Below are 21,858 nucleotides of genomic sequence, written 5' to 3'. Positions count from 1 at the left end.
GGGCTGCGGGGCTGGCCCCGAGCTCTGAGCGCCCCCCGCTGGGTCCCCCCCGAGGGGGTGGCGGGGGGCTGGGGGCGGCGGGCCCCCCCCGGCCCTGCTCCCCTGTACCTGCATGTGCTGCTTGCGCCCGCGCCCCTCCCGCTGCGCTGTACATGCGACACCCGCCCGCTGCAGCCCCCCCATTAAAGACCTGCCCCAGGTCCGGCTCCTGTGCTGCGGGGGGGCCGGGGGCCGTGCAGAGCGGGGCAGCCCCCCGGGGGGTCATACGCAGCAGCGGGGGGGCTGGTGCCCAGGAAGGAGGAGGCGGCGCTGGGGAGGGGGAAGCTCTTTATGGAGGTAACAAACACGCACGTTCACCCACAAACAGCAGCACAGTAGAAAATAAATGGGGTGCCCCCCCCGGGGAGCTGGCACCCAGGACCCCCTCCCCTGCTGGGAAGGGGCTGGGGGGGGCAGGGAGAGGAGGGGTGGGGGGTCCCACCCCACCAGGGTCCCCACACCTGGTCCCGGAGGGTCCCGGCCCTCCAGCAGTACCGCGGCCCGGGGGGGTCTGTGCGCCCTCGCCAGCCCCAGAGCTGAGGGGGTCGGGACCGGGGGGCCACGCCAGTTCCCCGCAGCCGGGGCAGAACTGGGGTGGCCTTGGGTTAAAAACCTAATAAATATGCGAGGAGGGGCTGCGGCTTCTGGGGTGCTGGCACCTCGCTCCTGTCCCCCCCTGCCGTGGGGGGCTGTCCCCTCCCCTGCCGGGAGCTGCCAGGGGGGCCCTAGGGGGGGCAGAAGTCCGTGAAGTAGGGGTGCTGCAAGGCCTCCTCCGCCGAGATGCGCTGCACCGGGTTGCACTTCAGCAGGTTCTGGGGTGGGAGAGGAGGGACGTGAGGCTGGGGGAGCAAGACATGGAACCCCCACCCCACAGACCCCCCAGGCAGGCGTGGGGCTGTGAGGGGAGAGGGCGCCCCCCCGAGAAACCAAAACCCCTCGAGAAACCAGAACCCCTCGTCTGCCCAGGGAAGCCCCAGAATGTGGGCAGGGGGACACGGGCAGGGGGACACGGGCAGGGGGCTCACCTGCAGCAGGTCCCGGCCAGTCGCGTTCAGCTTGGGCACCACGTTGACCAAGGAGGTGGTGGCCGGGTACATGGGGTAGGGCTGGGGACACACAGATGAGCCGCAGCCGCCCTCCTGCCCACCTCAGCCCCCCCAGGTCCCCCCCTCACCTTGTAGTCCGGCAGCTTGGCCATGGCCGGCCACTGCTCCTCCGTGGGGGTGCCCAGCAGCGTGGGGACGGCCGTCAAGGGCCACCGCAGGAGTCACCATCACCCAGCGACCCCGCTATCCCGGGCGGACCCCCCTCCCGCCCCCCGCACCAGAAGGATATCGGAAAATCCTTTTCAGCTGGTCGTCCACGTCGTTCCCCGGGAACAGGGGCCGCCCCGCGTTGGCCAGTTCTAGGGGAGAGCAGGATGAGCCCCCGGCCCTGGCAGCGCAGCCCCCCCACGCTGGCAGCCCCCACGGCACCACCTGCGAAGATGCAGCCGGCCGACCACATGTCGATGGAGGTGGAGTAGAGCTTGGCGCCGAAGAGCACGTCTGGGGGCCGATACCACAGCGTGACAACCTGCGCAGGGGCCGGGGAGATGCTCAGGGGCTGGGGGCCAGGGTGGCCGAGCCCCCCTGAAAACGCCCCCGCTCACCTCCGCAGAGTAGCAGCGCACAGGGATGCCGAAGGCCCGAGCCAGCCCAAAGTCGGCCAGTTTGAGCTCCCCATTCTGCAGGGAAATCCCCGTGTCAGCAGGACCTCGCGGGGACGCCCCATCCCGCTGCCCACCCCCCATTTCGGGGCCAGCGGCCGCTGCTCCAAGCCCTGAACCTTTCCCAGAAAGACCTGGGAGAGCTGGAGCCACATGCTGGGGACAGCTGGTGCTGCGCCCCGGTGTGCTCCCGCCTGGCTGTGGCAGGACGTGGCACGAAGCCCCGGTGCCACCAGCAGCTCCGGCGTCACCATCACCCCCAGCCCCGGCCTCACCCGGTTGATGAGCAGGTTCTGGGGTTTGAGGTCGCGGTGCAGGACGTTGCGGCTGTGGCAGAACGCGAGGCCCTTCAGCAGCTGGTACATGAAGGACTGCGGAGGAGAGCGCGGGCTGCAGCAGGACACGCCGGCCCCACGACGGTTCTCGTGACGGGTCGTGGTGCTGCAGCCAGGACGGGCACCGGGTCCCCCAGAGCCCCAGACACACCTTGACGATCTCCGGGTCCAAGTCCCCGTTGCAGCTGTCGAAGTACTTCTTCAGGTCCTGGGAAACGTGAGGGGGGCCGTGTCAGGGGCGGGAGCGCTGACCCCAGCCCTGGCAGCGTCCCGGTGCTGCCCCGGCACCGTCCCTCACCTGGTCGCAGAACTCGAAGACCAGGGTCAGCTTCTTGTCGCTGTGCAGGACGTCGTGGAGCCTGCGGGGGGGACAGGGCACCCTGAAGCCCCAGCCGAGCCCCGGGGTGACACCAGCCCCGGGAGCGGGGCCGGAACCCCGGGGGGCAGCCCCGGGCCCCCTTGCCTGACGATGTTCTTGTGCTTCAGCTCCTTGAGCAGACAGATCTCCCGCAGCGCCGAGCTGGGCACGCCCTGCGGACAGCGGCGGGGCTCGGGGACGGACCGGCACCGGCACCGGCACCGGGACCATCCCCGGCACCAGGACCGGCACCGGCACCATCCCCGGCACCGGGACCATCCCCAGCACCGCTCCCGCCCCGCTCACCTCGTCATCGTCGTCCAGCCGCACCCGTTTCAGCGCCACGATCTCGTGCGTCTCCCGGTTCTTGGCCTTGAACACGGTCCCGTAGGTACCTGCGGGCAGCGGGGTCACGGCCGCACCGGGCCCCGCCCCCGGTACCGGCCCCGGCCCCGCCCCCGGTACCGGCCCCGCCCGGTCCCCCCGCCCCGCCCGGCCCGGCCCGGCCCGGCCGCACCTTCCCCGATCTTCTCCAGCTTCTCGTATTTCTGCATCGCGCTCCGCTCCGGCCGCGCCGCCCCGGGCCCGCCGCCACACCTCCCGGCAGCCCCCGCGCCGGCCACGCCTGTTCCGCCACACCTCCCGGCAGCCCCCGCGCCGGCCGCGCCTGTTCCGCCACACCTCCCGGCAGCCCCCGCGCCGGCCGCGCCTGTTCCGCCACACCTCCCGGCAGCCCCTGCGACCGCCCCGCCCCCGACGCCGCACCCCCTGGCGAGGCCACGCCCCCGGCCGCACCTCCCTCCCCCGCCCGGCCGCCGTGGTTCCGGGTTCGATCCCCGGGTCCGCTCGCCCCGCGCCGGGACACCGCGGCACCGGCTCCTGCAGCGGCCGGGGCCTCTGCGGGGCCCGCGGGGGAACGCTGACCCCGCACGCAGGGGACTGTGCTGGGTCCGGTGCGGACCCGCCCGGTGCTGCCTCGCCGCGCCCCGCCCCGGCGCGCTCCCGCTGCCGCTCCTCCCCATCGGGGCCGCGCAGACCCGCCCGGCGCGGCGGGACTCTCCGGTAAGCGGCGGGAGCCGGAGCCGCGCTGGCGGGAGCTGGAGAGGGCGGGGCTGGCGGGGCGCGGCGGAGCCGGTCCGGTCCGGTCCGGTCCGGTCCGCTCTGCTCTGCTCTCGGTGCCGCCGGCGCCGTGTCCCGCTCCCTCCCCGCTGTCCCGCACGCTGCTCCCGGCGCCCGCCCCGCCCGCCGCTCCGGTCCCGTCCCGTGCGGACACGACGGGGCTGGACCCCAGGGCGCTGCACCCGCCGGCGGCTCCTACCGGGGCGCCGAGTCCCAGCCCGACCGCGGACCCGCTTTCCCCGCTGCCGCCCCGGCGACCCCCTGCGGGGCCCGGCCGCGGGATGAGGGGGGCCCGGGCCGGGGGAGCCGTGTCCCGGGCGGGGCTCCGTGCTGCCCCGCGCACGCTGCCGCGTCCCCCGGCTCCTTCGGCCGGGGTGGGTGCAGCACCCGCACCTGCCGGCATCCCCCCGGGACGCCCCCGGGACGCTGCTCCTGCCCGCCCGCCCCAGCTGCCGCAGCTCTGCCGACCGGGATGTCGCACCTCAGCCCCTTCCCGCCACCGCTGCCTCCGCCGGCGGCGCCCCCGGGGCCGAATCTGCGGGTGGGGGGTTCCTGCGCGGCTGGGGCACCGTTCCTGTGTCAGACCTGGCTCTCGGGGCCCTAGCGGGGCGGAAGGTGGGAGACCCGGGGTCACGCTGACGCTGCGCTTCAGCCCTTGTCATCTTTTTATTTTCCAGTAGGTGCTGGAGCCACACGAGGCAGCTCTATGTCCTTCCCTCCCGGCTCCTGAGCTCGACAGTGACCTTCGGCAGGTGAGAAACACGAGGCTGGGGAGCGAGCCCGGGGACGTGGCCCTGGCAGCTCCCAGCACAGCCGTCCCGCACCCCCGGCCGCCGTGCGCCATGCTGGGTGCTGAGCAGCGCTGCCCGCTTGCAAAACGCTGCCAGGGGTTGAGCAACGCCGGGCACAGGTCCAGCCCTGCTGCTCTCCCACTCGTGTGCTGGCGTGGGCTCCCACAGCCCTGAAGCGGCAACTAAGCTGCCCTGGGCCTGGTCGCTGGGGCAGGGGGGCAGCGGGGCCCGGGGGACACGGTGGCCTCCCCTGAGCCGCTCGGTGCGGGCCAGGACGTGGGCAGAGCTGGTCCCTGAGGGGCCAGGGCTGCAGGACACCTTTCGTGCCAGAGAGGCCCCCGTGGTCTCTGATCTGGTGTCAGGATTGTTCGGGGGGGTGGGAGGAGGATTGTGTCGCCCCCAGGGCTGCGGGGTCCTGCTGTGGTCCCTTCAGGGTCGCTGCACCGCTTCAAGCGCCTGCCAGCAGCGCGGGATGTGATCGGGCTAACAACCTCCTGGCACCGGCACCGCGCTGCCCCGCAGGCCGCCCTTCCGCCCGGCCCCCACCGGGCCCCCGGCCTCCCCGGGACCGGGGGCCAGCAGCAGGGCTGGCCCCGAGCCCAGGCAGGGGCTGCGCCGGGCGGGCTCTGCCCCGCGGCCCCTTCGCTGCTCCTCAGCCCTCGGTGCTGCCCCACATCACCGGGGTGCCCCAGGGTGGGCTCGGAGCTGCCCGGGGCCGGCAGGGACGTTGCAGGGGACGGGGGTGTCGGGAGCGCCCTACGGACGGGGTGGGGGACGCTCCCGCCGCCCCCTTCCCCTGCACCGTCCCCGGGAGGGGCCGTGGGAGCCGCCGCCTGGCCGGGCCCCCGCGCCGAGCTGCGGGATGGGGGGGCCTGGCCGCAGTCCCCGAGGCGGCCTCGCCAGCGCAGCCCTGTCATTAGAGGGGACCGGGCTGGCTGCCCGCGGACGCCGCGCTGGGGCTCGCCAGCGGGGGGGTACAGGCTGCCCCCAGCTCCCCCCCAGCCCCACGACCCCCGCCCAGCGTGTCCCACCGCCTGTCCCCTCGCGGGACCCCGGGCACCCGCAAAGCCCCCGGAGCCTGCTCCTGCCTGCGATCCTGGGGCTGCGGGGCCGTGTCCCCCCATGTCCCCACCGTGTCCCCCCTGGCTCCACACCAGCTGCTCCGCGGGGCCCGAGCGCGGCCGCTGCGCTGGCTCCGGCCCGACCCCGCCGCTGGCGGCCCCGGTGCCCAGCGGGAGCCGCGGCGCGGAGGTGGGGCTGCCCGAGGAGCCGCTCCAGGATTTGGCACCGCCGCTCTGTTTGGATAAAGTGGCCTGGTGCAGCTTGCCGAAACAAAGGCTCTCGCTGCTGCCGCCGCTGTGTTTTTTTTCTTTCGCTCCGGTATAAAAGCTCCCGGCGGCGCCCGGCGCTCGGCAGCTGCGGTGCGGCGGGACAGAGCGCGGCGGCCCCGGCCCCGCGGCGGAGCCACCGGGGCGCCCGCGCTGGCTCAGGGTCCCGCCGTGCCGGGGGCCCCTCGTCGCCTCCCGCCGGGGCCGGTCCCTGTCCCGGGGGACACCCGCCGCCGGGACCGCCTCCCGGGACACCGGCAGCAGCGGGAGGGCGGCGGAGCCGCAGCCTTGCCGGGCCGATGGGGTGAGTGGGGCAGAGCCCCTGCCCGTGCCGGGGCCGGGGGGCCGGGGAGCAGCCAGCCCCCCCACGGCAGCCGCCAGGGGCCGGGGCTCGGTTCCGGTGTCCCGGGGGGGCAGCCGGAGCCCGGCGCGGGGCAGCGGGTCCGCGGGGGAGGCAGCGGTGCCCGTCCCTGCCCAGGGCCGAGCTGGGGACAAGAGCCGTTCCTGGGGGTCCGGGGCTGCACGGGGGTTCTGGCAGGGACGTGCCCAGGGTCCGCGGGGTGTGGGGGAGCGCACCGCCGGCCGCATCCCGCGGGTTCCGTGGGGCAGCCCCTGCCCGCTGTGCCCCCCGGGCCGGTCCCAGGTCCCCAGCGGTGGCACTGGCGCGGGTTGGGGCGCGGGGCCGTGATTCATCCGCCGGATCCGGCGGTTTCGAGGTCGTGGGGCGGGGGGAGGATATTTTTGGTGGTGGCTTCTAAAGTTGCAGTGTCCAGCAAACCTCTGCCGGGGCGGGAGCCGCCGTGTCCCGGCCCTGCTCCAGCCGCCGCGTCTGGGGCGATGCGGGGGACACGGCTCCCCCGGCCCCCTCTGCTGGGAGGGCAGCCGGGAGGCGCTGGGGCCAGTGGGACCTGTCGGGGGTGTCCCGGGGCAGCCAGGTGAGCCGGGCAGGGGGAGCGGGGGCACTGCGGGGTGCGGGTGCAGCTCAGCCTCGGGGTGCTGACCCTGGGGAGCAGGTGCTGGTGCAGCCCCGGGGGCAGTGATGGGGACAGCGCCGGTGCCGGTGCCAGAGCTGGCTTGGGCAGGCGGCTGTGGCCCAGGAGCCGTGGCGGGCACTGGCTGTGGCTCCCAGCCTGGGCACTGTGTGCGGGCTGTTCTCCCGCTGCGGTGGGTGATGGGGGAGCCCGTCCTGCTGGGCTGTAGGCAGTGAGTGTCACCCGTGTGAGTGTCACCCGCGGTGGCTGTGTGCCACGGCCATGCACCTCCCCTGGTCGGGTGCTCTGGGACCCTGCGCTGCAGCAGGACAGCGAGTGCTCGCGGCCGGGCGGGGTGGCCCGTGTCGGTGTCCCCAGCCCCAGCCAAGGAGCACCGGGAGCTCTCGTGCCTGCCAGGGACCCAAGTGCCAGCGCGGCATCGCTGCATGCTGGGCACAGCCTGACCTGCGCCAGGCTCTCCCTGCCATGGTTTTACCTGGAAATTGGGCACAAGCCACTCACAGGGGTGCTGCCAGCGGGAGGGCTGCTAAGGGACATGGTGTGTTCTCTGTCACCGCCCTGTCAGCCAGGTGCTGCACGGCGGAACCGCGAAGTGTGGCTCCTGCTCCTGGCCAGGCACGGCACAGTGGTCACCAGCAGCCTCACCTCTGCTGTGGGCACACACGTGTGTGGCACGTGTGTCTGTGAGTGTGCGCGTGTACTGACCTCGCAGCGGGGACCTGCTCCTGGCACTGCCGCTGCCGGCCCGTCTGCAGCCCGGGTGACGCAGCGCAAGGTGGCACGGTGCTGCCAGCAGCACCGGCACAGGGGAGCAGGAGCTGGGCTCTGGCTGCCCTGGTGTCCCAGGGTTCCCCTGCTCGCCATCCCCAGCCCGTTGGGGTTTCAGGTCCACGCTGTGGATGGGGATGCCCCGGTTGGTGTGCGCGGGCTGCCTGGGATGTGGCTGTCCTGGTCACAGAAGGGCTGGCGGCAGTGTTGCCTTGCTCAGCCCGCTGCCTGCTCACCCTCCCAGCCCGTGCAGTGCCAGCGGTGCCAGCGGTGCCGGTGGTGGGGTCTGGCACAGGAGAGGGCTGGGGCACGTGCGCCCCGTGGGGCAGCCCCCATGGCGTGGGCGTGGGGCCGGGGCCGGGCTCGCTAATCTGCTGAGCGGATCAGGCGGGCAGGCCGGGGCTGGTCCCAGGAATGCGACCACGGCACCGGTGGGAGCCGCCGAGCCGGCTCGCGCACAGGCGCCGATCAGAGCCAGCCGGTAATTAGCGGTGCGGCGTTGGCAGCCCGTGGCCGTATCACAGACCTGCCCCGCTTATCGGAGCGGCCTATTCCCTGGCACAAGGGGCCATTGTGTGGCACCGCCGGCGCGGGGAGGCCGCGTGCGGGGCTGGCCACGGCGGGGCTGCCGTCCCGGCACAGCTGGTGCACATGGCCTGGCACCCGTGCCCTGTGTTGGTACCAGAGCGGGGTGAGCTGGTGGCCCCGCAGCTGTGCCGGTGCCTGGAGCCGTGCCACACCGGCAGCGCGGTGCTGAGTGCCGACACCGGCAGAGCTGCAGCAGGGAAGCCCCATGGCCACCGGGCATCTGGTTCATCAGAGCCGTCCCTCGCTGTCTCTCTGTCTCCCCGCTGTCCCCCTGTCCCAGCACCCTGGGGAACAGGGCTCACGGGCTGTTCTCGGCAGCGCTGCCACGAGCCGCTGAGCCATCCCGGCCATGTGTGCCGGGTGACTCAGCCACCACCGTGGAAAGCAGAAGTTGTCCCCCCTGATCCCTGTCACCCTTTCCATCAGGGTCGGGCCACCAGCTTCCGGGTGCCATGTGTCCCCTGCACAGCCGGGCCCGGCACCGTGGCTCGCCCGCGCTGGCACTGTCCCTCTGGCTCCCCAGCGGCACCCGCCAGAGCCCAGGGCCGGGTGGCGGGAGCCCCGTTTTCGGGTGATGGGCTGGCACTGGCTCCCCCGTGCCAGAAGCTGGTGAGAGCGCAGATCAGGGCCCTTCGCAGCGCGGCGTTCTTGAGAACAATCCCAAGTGTGTTCCCGGGGCTCTAAGCCCCGTGAGCTGCCAATGGGATTAAACCCAAAAAGCTGCTTAGGGCTGGTGAGTGGCGAGCGCCTTCCTGCACTGGAGCGCCGGTACCTGCCGGCTGTGGTGGCCCAGCACCGTGTCACCGCGATGGGTGGGACGGGGACACTGTCCTGCCAGGAGCTCAGCCCAGGCGTGACGCCGGCGAGGTCCCCGTGGTGTGGCCGGGATGGCATGAGGGCGCTGGCTGTGCCGGCTGCTCGCTCCACGCGCCGGCCCTTTGGGTGCGAGGGATGGGGTCCCGATCTGGAGTAGCGGGGCAGCTTTGGCTGCCGGCCGCGGCTTGGCGGGCGCCCCGGGGCGCGGCGTGGCGGGTCGGCTGATCTGCACTGCTGGGCTGGAATGTGGATGTGCTGGCTCCGGCCCCGCCGCGGAGCCAGGATTAGGGAGCAGCTGGAGCTGGGCAGCGCCAAACCCAGGAGATGGTGCGATGCGGTGCCACCGCCAGGGTCAAGGAGCGTTTGCCGAGGCCACGGCTCCTCGAGCCTGACCGTGGCCACTGTGCTTGCATGGTGACGGTGACGAGGATGGGGATGGTGAGCCACCCATGTGAGACGCAGTCATCCGTCACCACCCTCCCTGGTCCCACCGTCACGTGGGGCCACCTCCCGCGGCAATAAACCCGGCACGCCGGTGCCAGAGGGGTCAGCCTGGTGCACGGGAAGCTGCCGAGGGGCAAGTGTGCGGCCAAGATGGCCGGTGGGCAGGCGTGGGGGGCCGGGGTGGGGGTGCTGGGGGATCAGTCACTGGGTGTGTGTCTGGGGGTGCACTCAAAGCCGTTGCCCCCCGCGGCCTGGCTCCCTGCCCGCGCTGCCCGCGCTGCCTGCGCCCCGCGGCGCTGGCGCCTGCCCAGGGTCCCGCCCGGGGGGCTGGGCCCCCCCGCTGCCCCGGCTCCGCTCCCTCCCGGCGTTTGTCTTGGCCCCCGCTCTCCCGCTCCCACCGGCCGCCAAGACAAACCAGCCCGGAGCTGGCCCTGCCCGCGGCCCCGCAGCCCAGGAGGCGCAGAGACCCTGCAAGGGGAGGGGACAGTGGCACCTGACCCCCTCTCTGTCCCCAGGTTATGCTGCCCCGAGAGCGTCCCCTGAGCCCCCGCGAGAAGGAGAAGGGCTAAGGCAGCCGTGCCGGGGAGCGAGCCAACGCCATGACCCACTCCCCGGTGTCATCCGAGATCCACCACATCGTCTCCTCTGCCTTCCAGAGCGTAAGCGCCGCGGTGGGCATGGCCCCATGGCTGCGGGGGGCTTGGGGGGCTGCACCCGCTGCCCAGCTGGGCGGGGGTGCCATGGCACAGCTCTCCCACCGTGCTGCACTGTGGGCTGGTCCCCGTTGTGTGGCTGTGGGGCAGGGCTGTGGGGTGCTGGGAGCGCAGTGTGGCACCTGCCCCGTTGCGTGGCTGTGGGGCAGGGCTGTGGGGTGCTGGGAGCACAGTGTGGCACCTGCCCCATTGCATGGCTGTGGGGCAGGGCTGTGGGGTGCTGGGAGCGCAGTGTGGCACCTGCCCCATTGCGTGGCTGTGGGGCAGGGCCGTGCCCCATCGCAGCCAGCCCAGGGCAGGCTGAACCAACCACGCCGGGGCGGCGGGTGCCCCTGAGGCAGGTGCTGCCGGGACGCGTTGTGCCGGGGCCGCCGGCTCTGCCGGTGCCGCTCGCCTGCCCCTGCTGTGCACGCTGCCAGCAGTGCCAGCACCACACAGCCCTCGTGGGGCTGCCTGGGAGCCGAGTTAATGATTAACCCTTTGCGTCGCGCTGCGCCACTGCCATTTGGCAAGTCCCCATTGCCGCACACGTGACCGGGAATGGGACCTGTGGCCCCTTCCCAGCGGTGCTGCCACCCATGGATTTCCTGCTGGGCTCCCGGGTAAGCCGTGGCCTCGCTGGGGCTGCCGGGCTGGCAGGACTTTTGTGTCCCCAGCACTTGACCGAGGGCACCTGTCCCCACCTGTCCTGGGGCTGAAGCTGGGGCTGGCAGAGCCGTGGGTGTCCCACGGGTGAGGGAGTGTGCCGGGGACATGGGGCATCGCCCTGAGCGGGGCGCTGGCTCCAGAGCAGCTCAGCCCCACTGACCCTCATGGTGTGGCGCATGTGGGGACACGGGTGCTCGGTCACGCTGGGCAGGGGACAAGGCAGGTTCGGTGAGGTGGTCCCGGGCGTCACTGCGGGCAGGGTCAGTGTGTGTGCTGGGGACCAGGGGAGCCGGGCCGTGGCGGGGGCAGGGATGCGCAGCGTGGTCACAGCACGGGTGGCAGATGGGGAGCCCGAGGTCACTCCGGGGCTGCAGGATCCTGGGGTGGGGGCAGGAGGGGCAGGGGGGCCGGGACATGGAGTTTGGGGGCGGGGGGGCTGCATCGCCAGGTGCCGTGGGAGCGGCTGGGGGGGAAGATGGAGTGAGGGGGTGTCTGGGGCTGCGGCCACAGGGCTGGGAGGGCCGGGGTGTCATTGGGGGGTCACGGGCCAGCGCAGGGCGTGTGGGGAGCGGGGGGATGCGGGCAGAGGACGTGGCCTGACCCTGCCATCATGCAGTGGCCTCGATGCCGTGGGTGCCGGGTGTGAGGGGGGGTCACAGGTCTGCCTGTTGCCTGTCCCCCTGCCGTGGTGCCCTGTCCTAGCAGGGCCCGGGGGCTTTGGGGTCACTGCGCGGTGGGGCCAGGGGACCACGGTCAGCCCAAGGACACAATGCCTGGCACGGGACGTGCTGGGCTGGGGGGCGGGGGGCCCAGGCCAGTGCCGTGGGGCAGCAATGCAGGGTGCCGGGGTGTCCCTGGGGAGGCCGGCACCCCCATGCCGGCGCCTGGGGTGTTCTGGCAGGCAGGGCCGGGCACTCCCGCCCTGGCAGGGACAGTGCCTGGGTGTTCCTGCCCCACCCCGGCCCCTGCCACGCCTGGGTGACACTGTCCTGCTTGTCCCCTGTGGGGTGATGGGGCAGGGACTGTCCCTTGGCTGAGAGCTGCGGGCATCATCGGGTGGGGGGCACGTTACCGGGGGAAGCCGTGCGTTGCCGGGGGTGGCAGTGCAGCCCGGGGGTACCCACGCAGCACCGCGGGGGGAGTGTCGCACCGGGGGGTCGTCCTGCGGCCGCCAGCAAAGCCGGTGCATTCCTGGGAAACGCGCATCGCCGGGGGGGCGGCTGCGTGTGCCGGGGGGGGCCGTGCAGTGCCGGGGGGGGCCGTGCAGTGCGGGGGGGGCCGTGCAGTGCCGGGGGGGGCCGTGCAGTGCGGGGGGGGCCGTGCAGTGCCGGGGGGGGCCGTGCAGTGCCGGGGGGGCGGGCCGTTACCGGCGGGTCGGTGCATCCCGGGAGCGTCCGTGCCGTGCTGGGGGTCGGTGCGTTCCGGGGGGGTCGGTGCATTCCCGGCGTGCCGGGGCTCGGCCGGGGGTGCCCGTGCATTCCCGGGGGGGCCGGGGCTCGGCCGGGGGGGCCGGCGCAGCCCGATGCTGCGGGCGCAGCCGGTGCCCTCTGCGGGCCGCTGTCACCTTGAGGCGGGCGCCGGGCGGCTCCGTCAATATTTGGTGAGGCCGGGGAAGGAGCCGCCGCCCCCCGGCCCGCCGCGCCCCCCGCCGCCCCCATCCCCGGCCGGGCCGCCCCGATAAAGCGCTGCGGGAGCTGCGGCCGGAGCGCGGCTCCGCCATGACTCAGGTAGGACCGGCCGGGCGGGGACGCGCCCCCCGCACCCCCCGGCCCCGCTCCCCGTCCCTTCCCCGACCCCCCCGGCCCTGCACCGCTGCACCCCCGGCACCCCCAGCACCTGCAGCCCGCCCCAGCCCAGCGCCCCCCCTTGCACCCCAGCACCCCCAGCTGGGGCACGGCGGCAGCACCCAGCAGTGCTGGGGGGGGAAGGCAGCGGGGGCACCGCGGGGCCGGGGTCCGGGGAACACGGCCGGGACACGGCCCCGTGGTAACGCAAGAGGAGTGCAGAGCTGGGCTGAGGGGAGAGCAGGACCCTGGGGTACCTGGGGGGCACAGCACCGGGGCGCGGTGCCGGGACACATGTGAGGAGGCACAGCACTGGGACATGGAGCTGGGGTACATGGGGGCACAGCACCGGGACATGGAGCTGGGGTACATGGGGGCACAGCACCGGGACATGGAGCTGGGGGTACATCAGGGACACAGCCCTGGGACATGGCACTGGGGTACACAGGCGGGCACAGCACTGGGACATGGAGCTGGGGTACATGGGGGCACAGCACCGGCACATGGAGCTGGGGTACATGGGGGCACAGCACCGGGACATGGAGCTGGGGGTACATCAGGGACACAGCCCTGGGACATGGCACTGGGGTACACAGGCGGGCACAGCACTGGGACATGGAGCTGGGGTACATGGGGGCACAGCACCGGGACATGGAGCTGGGGGTACATCAGGGACACAGCCCTGGGACATGGCACTGGGGTACACGGTGGGGCACAGCACTGGGACATGGCACCGGGGTACACGCGGGACACGGCACCGGGACATGGCACTGGGGTACACAGGCGGGCACAGCACTGGGACATGGCACCGGGGTACACGCGGGACACAGCACCGGGACACAGTGCTGCGGGTGCTGGGTCGAGGCTGCACTGGGGACCAGGGCACTGGGGGTGCAGGCTGCGCTGGGTGCAAATGGTGCGGTGGGTACCGGCGGGGCACAGCCGGGGTGCACGGCCCACAGTGCGGGTGGGCACGTCCCTTGGGTGCAGCACCTTTGGGGACACCGCAGAGCTGCCGTGCGGGGCCATGTGACCGGGTGTGCTGGGGTCCGGTGGTGCGGCAGGTGGCGGTGCCGGCGGTGCCGGTGGTGCTGGTGCCCACTCAGCCCTGGTGCTGCCTGCAGCCCGAGCAGGAGGCGCTGGGCGCCGGCTCGCCCGCCTTCGGGGAGGAGGAGGAGGAGAAGGACCTGAACAAGGCGCTGGGTGTGGAGCGCTTCGAGGAGATCCTGAGTGACACGCACCCGCGCAACGCCGAGGAGGCCGGGCGCAGCTACGGCGAGGAGGACTTTGAGTGTGAGCAGGGCGGGGGCGCGAGCGGGCAGGAGCGGGTAGGAACGGGCAGGAGCGGGCAGGAATGGGCAGCAGCAGGGAGGAGCGGGCAGGAGCGGGCAGGAATGGGCAGCAGCAGGCAGGAGCGGGCAGGAATGGGCAGCAGCAGGCAGGGCGCCAACCCTGCCCTGTCCCCGCAGACCACCGCCAGTCGTCCCACCACATCCACCACCCACTCTCCACACACCTGCCCCCCGATGTCCGCCGCAAGAAGGGGGTGCTGAAAAAGGGCAAAAAGAAGCACCGCCGCGCCTCTGTCCCTGGAGAGACCCCCACCATCGAGGAGGCCGAAGAGGATGAGGACGAGGCGTGTGACACGGACACGGAGCGGTCGGCAGAGGAGCTCCAGCAGCCCGGTGCGGCCGAGGCCGTGCAGGTGAGGGCAGCGCTGGAGTCTTGTAATGAAGAACATGTATGTGACAGGAGAAAAGCAGCCAGGAGCTGGGTGCTGCAAACTGATCAAAAAGCATTGCAGCTGTTACCTTCAGAAGTGCCAAAGTTTGTTCGGGGTGAAACAGCCTCAAGTTGCGCCAGGGGAGGTTGAGGTTGGATCTGGGGAACAATTTCTTCCCCAAAGGGCTGTGGGGCATTGGAACAGGCTGCCCAGGGCAGTGCTGGAGTCACCATCCCTGGAGGGGTTGGACAGACGGAGATGAGGTTCTCAGGGACACGAGGCAGTGCCAGGGCTGGGTTATGGTTGGTCTTGATGAGCTTGAGGGGCTTTTCCAACCAAAAATGATTCTGTGGTTCGGTGGGGGCTCTTGGGGCGGGTGGATGCAGAGAACACAGGGGACACAGCTCCACAACAGCCAGATCCTCCCATGGCCCGTCTCAGTTCTTCCTCCAGGAGGATGAGGTGACCGACCGGCGGGCGGAGGAGCCCGTGCCCCACCCGGTGCTGCCCGGCTCCCCCCCCGAGCCCCGCGAGCCCACGGCGCCCAGGGACGTGCGGGCGGGCAGGTGAGCGGGGACTGGGACGGGCAGTGCCGGGGTCACCCGCGGCTTGGACAGGGCTCTCGGGGCTGAGCAGCCTGCCGGTGCCCCCCGGCAGGGCTGGGGACTCGGGGGGCTCAGGACTGATGGCGGCGCCTGGCCCACAGCCCCAATGCGGAGGAGGGAGGTTTGGTGGAGGGGGCGGCCGCCGAGGCCGGCTCCCCCGGTCGCCCCGCTGCCAAGTCACAGCCGGGGCACCGCAGCTACAACCTGCACGAGCGGCGGCGCATCGGCAGCATGACCGGCGCGGAACAGGCCCGCTACCAGAAGATGCCAACGGACGAGTCGGAGGCGCAGACACTGGCCTCGGCCGACCTGGACTACATGAAGAGTGAGTGGGGGGCACCCTGCGCCCCGAGGGCTGCGCTGGCAGTGGCATTGGTACAGCAGGAGCCGGGGCTGGGGGTGCCGGGGCTGGTGGTGCCGGGGCTGGTGGTGCTGGTGCTGGGGGTGCCAGGGCTGGCGGTGCCAGGTCACCCTGTGGTCACAGCACAGCCGGGCCGGGTGCCGGCTCTGGCCCTGCTCCAGGCGCTGGGTATGGCCGCAGGGGATCCGTCCCGGGCACTGGGGATGGGCCAGGGCCACATCTGCTTGGAGCGCGGCTGGAGCCGGTGCCTGGGTGACTGGAGCCGGTTGCTGGTGCCGGTCCCTGCCCTGGGTGCTCATCAGCCCCGGTGATCTGCAGGTCGGGGCCTCCCAGGGCGGGGGTGGCGCCCCAGGGCTCCCCGGGGTTGCCGCCCACGGGCACGCACAGCCCTTGGCACGGGGGACACAGGTGACCTGGTGTGAGGAGCCACCTCGGCTCCTCCTCACCACCTGGAGCAGCAGTGACCAGGCGATGCCCCCAGTGCCGCAGCTCTCCGTCCCCCCCACCGAGTGCCACCAGGCCGCGACCGGGGACACCGGGGCTGTGACAGTCCGTGCCCAGAGGGTCCCGCTGCCTCGGCCAGGCTGCCAGCCCACGGCTCCCCCAGCTCTCCAGGCCAGGGCTCCCAGCTCACCCACCCCGTGCCGTTGCTGTCCCCATCTCCCACAGGTCACCGCTTCGAGGACGTGCCAGGGGTGCGCCGGCACCTGGTGCGGAAGAGCGCCAAGGCGCAGGTGGTCCACGTCAGCAAGGACCACAAGGAGCCCAGCACGCGGCACCGCAAGCAGGACCGGCAGCCCCACGAGGTGGGGGGACAGGGCTGGGGGTCCCGGCACAGCAGAGGGGCCGGGGGGTGGTGGGTGGGTGCGTGTCACGCACAACCCCCGTGCCGTGGGGTGTCCCCGCCATCCTGGCGTTGACCTGGCCGTGCCGCAGGTGTTCGTGGAGCTGAACGAGCTGGTGGTGGACAAGAACCAGGAGCTGCAGTGGAAGGAGACGGCGCGCTGGATCAAGTTCGAGGAGGACGTGGAGGAGGAGACGGACCGCTGGGGCAAGCCGCACGTGGCCTCCCTGTCCTTCCGCAGCCTCCTGGAGCTGCGCAAGACCCTGGCCCACGGTAGGGACATGGGGGCAGCCCCGTGGGCTGCGGGCAACGGCGGTCCCCGGCCCCGCTCAGCCCCCCGTCGCTCGCCCAGGGGCCGTGCTGCTGGACCTGGACCAGAAGACGCTGCCGGGGGTGGCTCACCAGGTGGTGGAGCAGATGGTGATCACTGACCAGATCCGGGCCGAGGACCGCGCCAACGTGCTGCGGGCGCTGCTGCTCAAGCACAGGTGAGCGCAGGGACAGCAACTGCAGCCCCCCGCACCGGGCTGTGCTCCCCCAGCCCCCGCACCGGGCTGTGCTCCCCCAGCCCCCGCACCAGGCTGTGCTCCCCCAGCCCCCGCACCGGGCTGTTCCCCCCCAGCCCCCGCACCAGGCTGTTCCCCCCCAGACCCCGCACCGGGCTGTGCTCCCCCAGCCCCCGCACCGGGCTGTGCTCCCCCAGCCCCCCGCACCGGGCTGTGCTCCCCCAGCCCCCGCACCGGGCTGTGCTCCCCCAGCCCCCCGCACCGGGCTGTGCTCCCCCAGCCCCCCGCACCGGGCTGTGCTCCCCCAGCCCCCGCACCGGGCTGTTCCCCCCCAGCCCCCGCACCGGGCTGTTCCCCCCCAGCCCCCGCACCGGGCTGTGCTCCCCCAGCCCCCCGCACCGGGCTGTTCCCCCCCAGCCCCCGCACCGGGCTGTGCTCCCCCAGCCCCCGCACCGGGCTGTGCTCCCCGCAGCCGCGGGGCCGCCGGTGTGCAGCGCGATGGCAGGGGTGGCCGTGCCGGGCTGCCGGCCGCTCTCCCGGTGCCGCCATGGACAGCCCTGGCTTTGTCCCGCAGCCACCCGAGCGACGAGAAGGACTTCTCCTTCCCGCGGAACATCTCGGCCGGCAGCCTGGGCTCCCTGCTCACGCACCACCACAGCACCAACCACGTGCCCGAGGCCGGCGAGCCGGCCGTCACCGAGCCCCTGATCGCCGGCCACGCCGTGGAGCACGACACGCGGGTGGATGTGGAGCGGGAGGTGAGCGCGGCTCCCACAGCCGCACTGTCCCCAGCCCTCTGCCCGGGCCTTCCTCCCGCTCCTCATCCTCGCGAGGGGCCCTGACCCCCCCGCTGTCCCCGCAGAGGGAGGTCCTCACCCCCACACCCCCGGCTGGCATCACCCGCTCCAAGTCCAAGCACGAGCTGAAGCTGCTGGAGAAGATCCCGGACAACGCCGAGGCCACCGTGGTGCTTGTGGGTACGGAGGGGTGGGCTGGGGAGGGCGTGGGGGGCTCCCGCAGTGACCCCTGTGCCCCGTGGTGACTCCCATGCCCTGCGGTGACCTCTTTGCCCCGCGATGACCCCCTGTGACTCATGCTGATCCACTATGCCGTGCCGTGACCCCCATGCCCCGCGGTGCCCCCCGTGTCCCCCAGGCTGCGTGGAGTTCCTGGACCACCCCACCATGGCCTTCGTGCGGCTGCGGGAGGCGGCGGAGCTGGACTCGGTGCTGGAGGTGCCGGTGCCCGTGCGGTTCCTCTTCGTGCTGCTGGGCCCCAGCAGCACCCACATGGATTACCACGAGATCGGCCGCTCCATCTCCACCCTCATGTCCGACAAGGTGAGTGCCGCGGCGCTGGGGGGTCGTGCCCCGCGGGGGGGCTGGGGCCCAGCGGTGACCCCGCTGCCCCCCGCCAGCAATTCCACGAGGCCGCGTACCTGGCCGACGACCGGCACGACCTCCTCAACGCCATCAACGAGTTCCTGGACTGCAGCGTGGTGCTGCCGCCCTCCGAGGTGCAGGGCGAGGAGCTGCTGCGCAGCGTCGCCCACTTCCAGCGCCAGATGCTGAAGAAGCGGGAGGAGCAGGAGCGGCGGGGGCTGCTGGAGCCCAAGTCCCCCGAGGAGAAAGGTGCGGGGCGGACGGGGCAGGGGCTGGGTGGGGGCGCTGGGCTGGCAGGGTCTCACCGTCCGTCCGTCCGTCTGTCTGTCCGTGGGCGCAGCGCTGCTGAAGCTGAAGGTGGTGGAAGGGGAGGGCGAGGAGGAGGACGACGACCCCCTGCGGCGCACGGGCCGGCCCTTCGGGGGGCTGATCCGGGACGTGCGGCGCCGCTACCCCAAGTACCTGAGTGACTTCAGGGACGCGCTGAACCCCCAGTGCATCGCCGCCGTCATCTTCATCTACTTCGCCGCGCTGTCACCCGCCATCACCTTCGGGGGGCTGCTGGGTGAGCGTGGGGCGCGGCGCAGGGGCTGCGGGAGGGAGCCGGTGGGAGCCGCAGGGACGCGCCACGGGCTGTGCCGCAGGGATGAAGAGCCCGTCCCGCCGGCGGTGCCTGAGCCTGTCCTGCCCGCAGGGGAGAAGACGCAGGACCTGATCGGGGTGTCGGAGCTGATCATCTCCACGTCGCTGCAGGGCGTCCTCTTCTGCCTGCTGGGCGCCCAGCCCCTGCTTGTCATCGGCTTCTCGGGGCCGCTGCTCGTCTTCGAGGAGGCGTTTTTCACGGTGAGCACGGGGCGAGCCCGGGGGGTCCCTGGTCAGACACCCCCTGCTCCCGCCGGAGCTTGCTGCCCCACTGCGTGGGGCTCTGCCCCGCTGCGGCCACCCCTCCTGCTGCCACCTGTCTGTCTGTGCCTCCGTCTGTCTGATCCTCTGTCCGCCTGTCCGCACGGCCCCGGCAGTTCTGCACGTCCAATGACCTGGAGTACCTGGTGGGGCGCGTCTGGATCGGCTTCTGGCTCATCCTCATCGTGCTGGTCATGGTGGCCTTCGAGGGCAGCTTCCTGGTGCGCTTTGTCTCCCGCTTCACCCAGGAGATCTTTGCCTTCCTCATCTCCCTCATCTTCATCTACGAGACCTTCTCCAAGCTGGCCAAGGTGAGCCGGGGGCCGGGGGCCGGGGGGGGCAGGCGGGACCGGGCTGAGCCCTGCGCTGCCGCAGATCTTCCAGGAGCACCCGCTGCACGGCTGCCTGCGGGCCAACGGCACGGCCGGCATGGAGGCGGCGTGGAGCAACGGCAGCACGGCTCCAGCCAACGGCACGGCTGCCCGCGCCGCGGCCAAGGTGACGGGGCAGCCCAACACGGCGCTGCTCTCGCTGGTGCTCATGGCCGGCACCTTCTTCATCGCCTTCTTCCTGCGCAAGTTCAAGAACAGCCGGTTCTTCCCCGGACGGGTGCGTGGGGCAGGCGGGACGGCGGCGTGGGGCCCGGGTGAGCCCAGCTTTGGGGGGCAGGCCGAGCGGGGGGGCGGGCTGGGGCTGGGCTGACCCTGCTCTTCCCCCAGATCCGGCGGCTCATCGGGGACTTCGGGGTGCCCATCGCCATCCTGGTGATGGTGCTGGTGGACTACGGCATCCAGGACACGTACACGCAGGTCAGCACCCGACCACCCCCGGGCAGGAGCCCCCGCCCTCCCCTGGGGCTCCGGTCCCGCTCCCCATCCCGGCTGCAGGTCGGTGTGTCCCTGCGCCTGTGGCACCATCTGTTCCTGCCACCGCTGCCACCACGCGCGGCCACCTCCAGCTCCCAGCACCTCACCTGTCCCCCAACTTTGCCGGGAGCCCTTTGAGTCTCCCGGGGCTCCCCCCACATCCTGTGTCACCCCTCGCTCCGGGGGAGCTGCGTGCCGGGGGGGCAGAGCCGGTGCCCCCCGCAGCGTTTCTCTCCCCCTCCCACAGAAGCTGAGCGTGCCCAGCGGGTTCTCGGTGACGGCCCCGGACAAGCGGGGCTGGGTGATCAACCCCCTGGGCGAGCAGAGCGACTTCCCCATCTGGATGATGGTGGCCAGCGGCCTCCCCGCCATCCTTGTCTTCATCCTCATCTTCATGGAGACCCAGATCACCACGTGAGTGGGGGGCACGCGGGGAGCAGGGTGTGCCGAGCTGAGCCGTGCCGGGCTGTGCCGAGCGGCGCCGAGCCCTGCCAGGCCGTGCCGACCGTGTGCCCTTGTGCCCAGGCTGATCATCAGCAAGAAGGAGCGGATGCTGCAGAAGGGCTCCGGGTTCCACCTTGACCTCCTGATCATCGTGGCCATGGGCGGCTTCTTCGCGCTGTTCGGGCTGCCGTGGCTCGCGGCGGCCACGGTGCGCTCGGTCACGCACGCCAACGCCCTCACCGTCATGAGCAAGGCCGTGGCGCCCGGGGACAAGCCCAAGATCCAGGAGGTGAAGGAGCAGCGGGTCACCGGGCTGCTGGTGGCCGTGCTGGTCGGTAGGTGCAGCCCTGCTCCATCCTGGGGGGCCTGAGGGAGGGTGAGGAGGGGGGACCAGACCCGCCGAATTGGCACATCCATCTTGTCCCACGTGGGCACCGGTGACACAGGACCCTCCCCACGCACAGGGGGTGACGTGGCAGGGGGCTGGGGGCTGCTGTGGGCCCCGGCTGCTGCCCCCTCCCCACGCTGACCCTGCTCCGGCCAGGCCTGTCCATCGTCATCGGGGACCTGCTGCGGCAGATCCCGCTGGCCGTGCTCTTCGGGATTTTCCTCTACATGGGCGTCACCTCCCTCAACGGCATCCAGTTCTACGAGAGGCTGCAGCTGCTGCTCATGCCCCCCAAGCACCACCCTGACGTCCCCTACGTCAAAAAGGTTGGGGGGTCCCTGGGGGTGGGACCCTGGTGTGGGGCAGCAGCCTGGGGCACCTTTGGGCGTGGGGCACTGGGGTGGCTGTGGGACAGACCCCCCAGGGCGGCCAGACCCCAGCAGGGCTGGGGACCCGCGTCCCGGGGAGGGGCAGCATTGCTGTGTGGGGCAGGGGCCGCAGGGCCAGTGTCCCCACGCCGACACTGTCCCCGCGCAGGTGCGGACGCTGCGCATGCACCTGTTCACGGCGCTGCAGCTGGCGTGCCTGGCCGTGCTCTGGGCCGTCATGTCCACTGTGGCCTCGCTGGCCTTCCCCTTCATCCTCATCCTCACCGTGCCGCTCCGCATGTGCCTGCTCAGCCGCATCTTCACGGACCGCGAGATGAAGTGTGTAAGTACCCGCGCCGCGTCCCTCGTCCCCGGGGTGCCCGGCTGTGACGGGGGCCGCTTGCTCAGCCGCTGTCCCGCAGCTGGACGCGGACGAGGCCGAGCCCATCCTGGACGAGCGGGAAGGTGTGGACGAGTACAACGAGATGCCGATGCCGGTGTGACCGTGTGCCAGCCAGCGGCGCGGACGGCCAGGCAGGGCAGCGGCTGCGCAGCTGGGGATGGGCAGCCCGTGCTCCCCGCACCTGCGGGGGGGACACCTGCCAAAGAGACACCAGCGCCCGGCCTGGCCCCCCAGGGACCCCCCAGCCCTCCCGTGCGGTACAGGGGCCCCCCGGGGCACAGGGCAGAGCCCCCCGGTCACCCCGGCAGAGCTGCAGGTCCTGCCCTGCCCAGCCCCGCCAGACAATCAGGTGTTTCCTAAATCTGACCCTGTTTTATTTAACAGTAATTTAAACAGCAATAAACAGCTTTATGAGGAGCAGGTGGGGCTGGGGGGCAGCAGCACCCTGCACCCCGGGGGCTGCACCGGCCTGTCCCCTCAGGGCCAGTGGCCAGGGGGCTGCGCCCCGTGCCGCGCGGGGGCCGGGGGTCACTGTGTGCCGGGGGGACCGGGGGGCTGCGAGTCGGCGCTGCCTTGTACGAATAAAGCAATGGGACTTTGCACACTTTTCACCGGTTTTATTGTAAAGTTAACC

The 21,858-nt window shown here is 72.3% G+C and overlaps 2 protein-coding genes across 4 annotated transcripts; one reads left to right on the top strand and one right to left on the bottom strand.

The window, feature by feature from the left end:
* Nucleotides 1-310: 310 nt before the first annotated feature.
* Nucleotides 311-3,050, bottom strand: CDK5 (cyclin dependent kinase 5). Its single transcript, XM_065630092.1, has 12 exons — nt 2,958-3,050; nt 2,747-2,835; nt 2,546-2,613; nt 2,381-2,441; nt 2,234-2,290; nt 2,023-2,118; nt 1,691-1,765; nt 1,518-1,614; nt 1,375-1,444; nt 1,214-1,274; nt 1,065-1,145; nt 311-851 (listed from the first exon to the last, which is right to left on the bottom strand). The coding sequence occupies exons 1-12, from the start codon at nt 2,992-2,994 to the stop codon at nt 765-767; spliced, it is 879 nt and encodes a 292-aa protein (XP_065486164.1). The 5' UTR covers nt 2,995-3,050; the 3' UTR covers nt 311-764.
* A 204-nt stretch (nt 3,051-3,254) lies between these two features.
* SLC4A2 (solute carrier family 4 member 2) lies at nt 3,255-21,805 on the top strand. Of its 3 annotated transcripts, XM_065630048.1 has the most exons (24): nt 3,255-3,502; nt 4,237-4,311; nt 9,802-9,945; nt 13,556-13,724; nt 13,901-14,136; nt 14,596-14,720; nt 14,861-15,084; nt 15,790-15,926; nt 16,057-16,237; nt 16,317-16,452; nt 17,045-17,228; nt 17,333-17,447; nt 17,626-17,810; nt 17,888-18,101; nt 18,193-18,417; nt 18,547-18,695; nt 18,872-19,066; nt 19,131-19,364; nt 19,475-19,564; nt 19,869-20,035; nt 20,147-20,400; nt 20,610-20,779; nt 20,991-21,164; nt 21,244-21,805. In XM_065630048.1, the coding sequence occupies exons 3-24, from the start codon at nt 9,886-9,888 to the stop codon at nt 21,322-21,324; spliced, it is 3,705 nt and encodes a 1,234-aa protein (XP_065486120.1). In that variant the 5' UTR covers nt 3,255-3,502; nt 4,237-4,311; nt 9,802-9,885; the 3' UTR covers nt 21,325-21,805. The 3 variants fall into 3 exon arrangements, with proteins under 3 accessions (XP_065486120.1, XP_065486119.1, XP_065486121.1); XM_065630047.1 differs by lacking the exons at nt 3,255-3,502; nt 4,237-4,311; nt 9,802-9,945 and having other exon boundaries at nt 13,141-13,724; XM_065630049.1 differs by lacking the exons at nt 3,255-3,502; nt 4,237-4,311; nt 9,802-9,945; ... (1 more) ...; nt 20,991-21,164; nt 21,244-21,805 and having other exon boundaries at nt 13,141-13,724; nt 19,131-19,401; nt 20,147-20,300.
* The last annotated feature ends 53 nt before the right edge of the window (nt 21,806-21,858 follow it).

Source organism: Caloenas nicobarica, chromosome 2 (genome assembly GCF_036013445.1).
Source record: "Caloenas nicobarica isolate bCalNic1 chromosome 2, bCalNic1.hap1, whole genome shotgun sequence".
Classification (NCBI taxonomy): domain Eukaryota; kingdom Metazoa; phylum Chordata; class Aves; order Columbiformes; family Columbidae; genus Caloenas; species Caloenas nicobarica.
Note: the sequence above shows the minus strand (reverse complement) of the source record. Positions and strands in the feature narration are given on the sequence as shown.

Bases quoted from the DNA above. Each gene is read 5' to 3' on its own strand.
- SLC4A2 (XM_065630047.1), top strand. From the start codon at position 13,196: ATGGCACTGGGGTACACAGGCGGGCACAGCACTGGGACATGGCACCGG. The intron at 17,229-17,332 runs GTGAGCGCGGCT...CTGTCCCCGCAG, and splicing joins GGGTGGATGTGGAGCGGGAG to AGGGAGGTCCTCACCCCCAC. The intron at 17,811-17,887 runs GTGAGTGCCGCG...GCCCCCCGCCAG, and splicing joins CCACCCTCATGTCCGACAAG to CAATTCCACGAGGCCGCGTA.
- CDK5 (XM_065630092.1), bottom strand. From the start codon at position 2,994: ATGCAGAAATACGAGAAGCTGGAGAAGATCGGGGAAG. The intron at 2,291-2,380 runs GTGAGGGACGGT...CACGTTTCCCAG, and splicing joins TCTTCGAGTTCTGCGACCAG to GACCTGAAGAAGTACTTCGA. The intron at 852-1,064 runs GTGAGCCCCCTG...CTCCCACCCCAG, and splicing joins CTGGCCGGGACCTGCTGCAG to AACCTGCTGAAGTGCAACCC.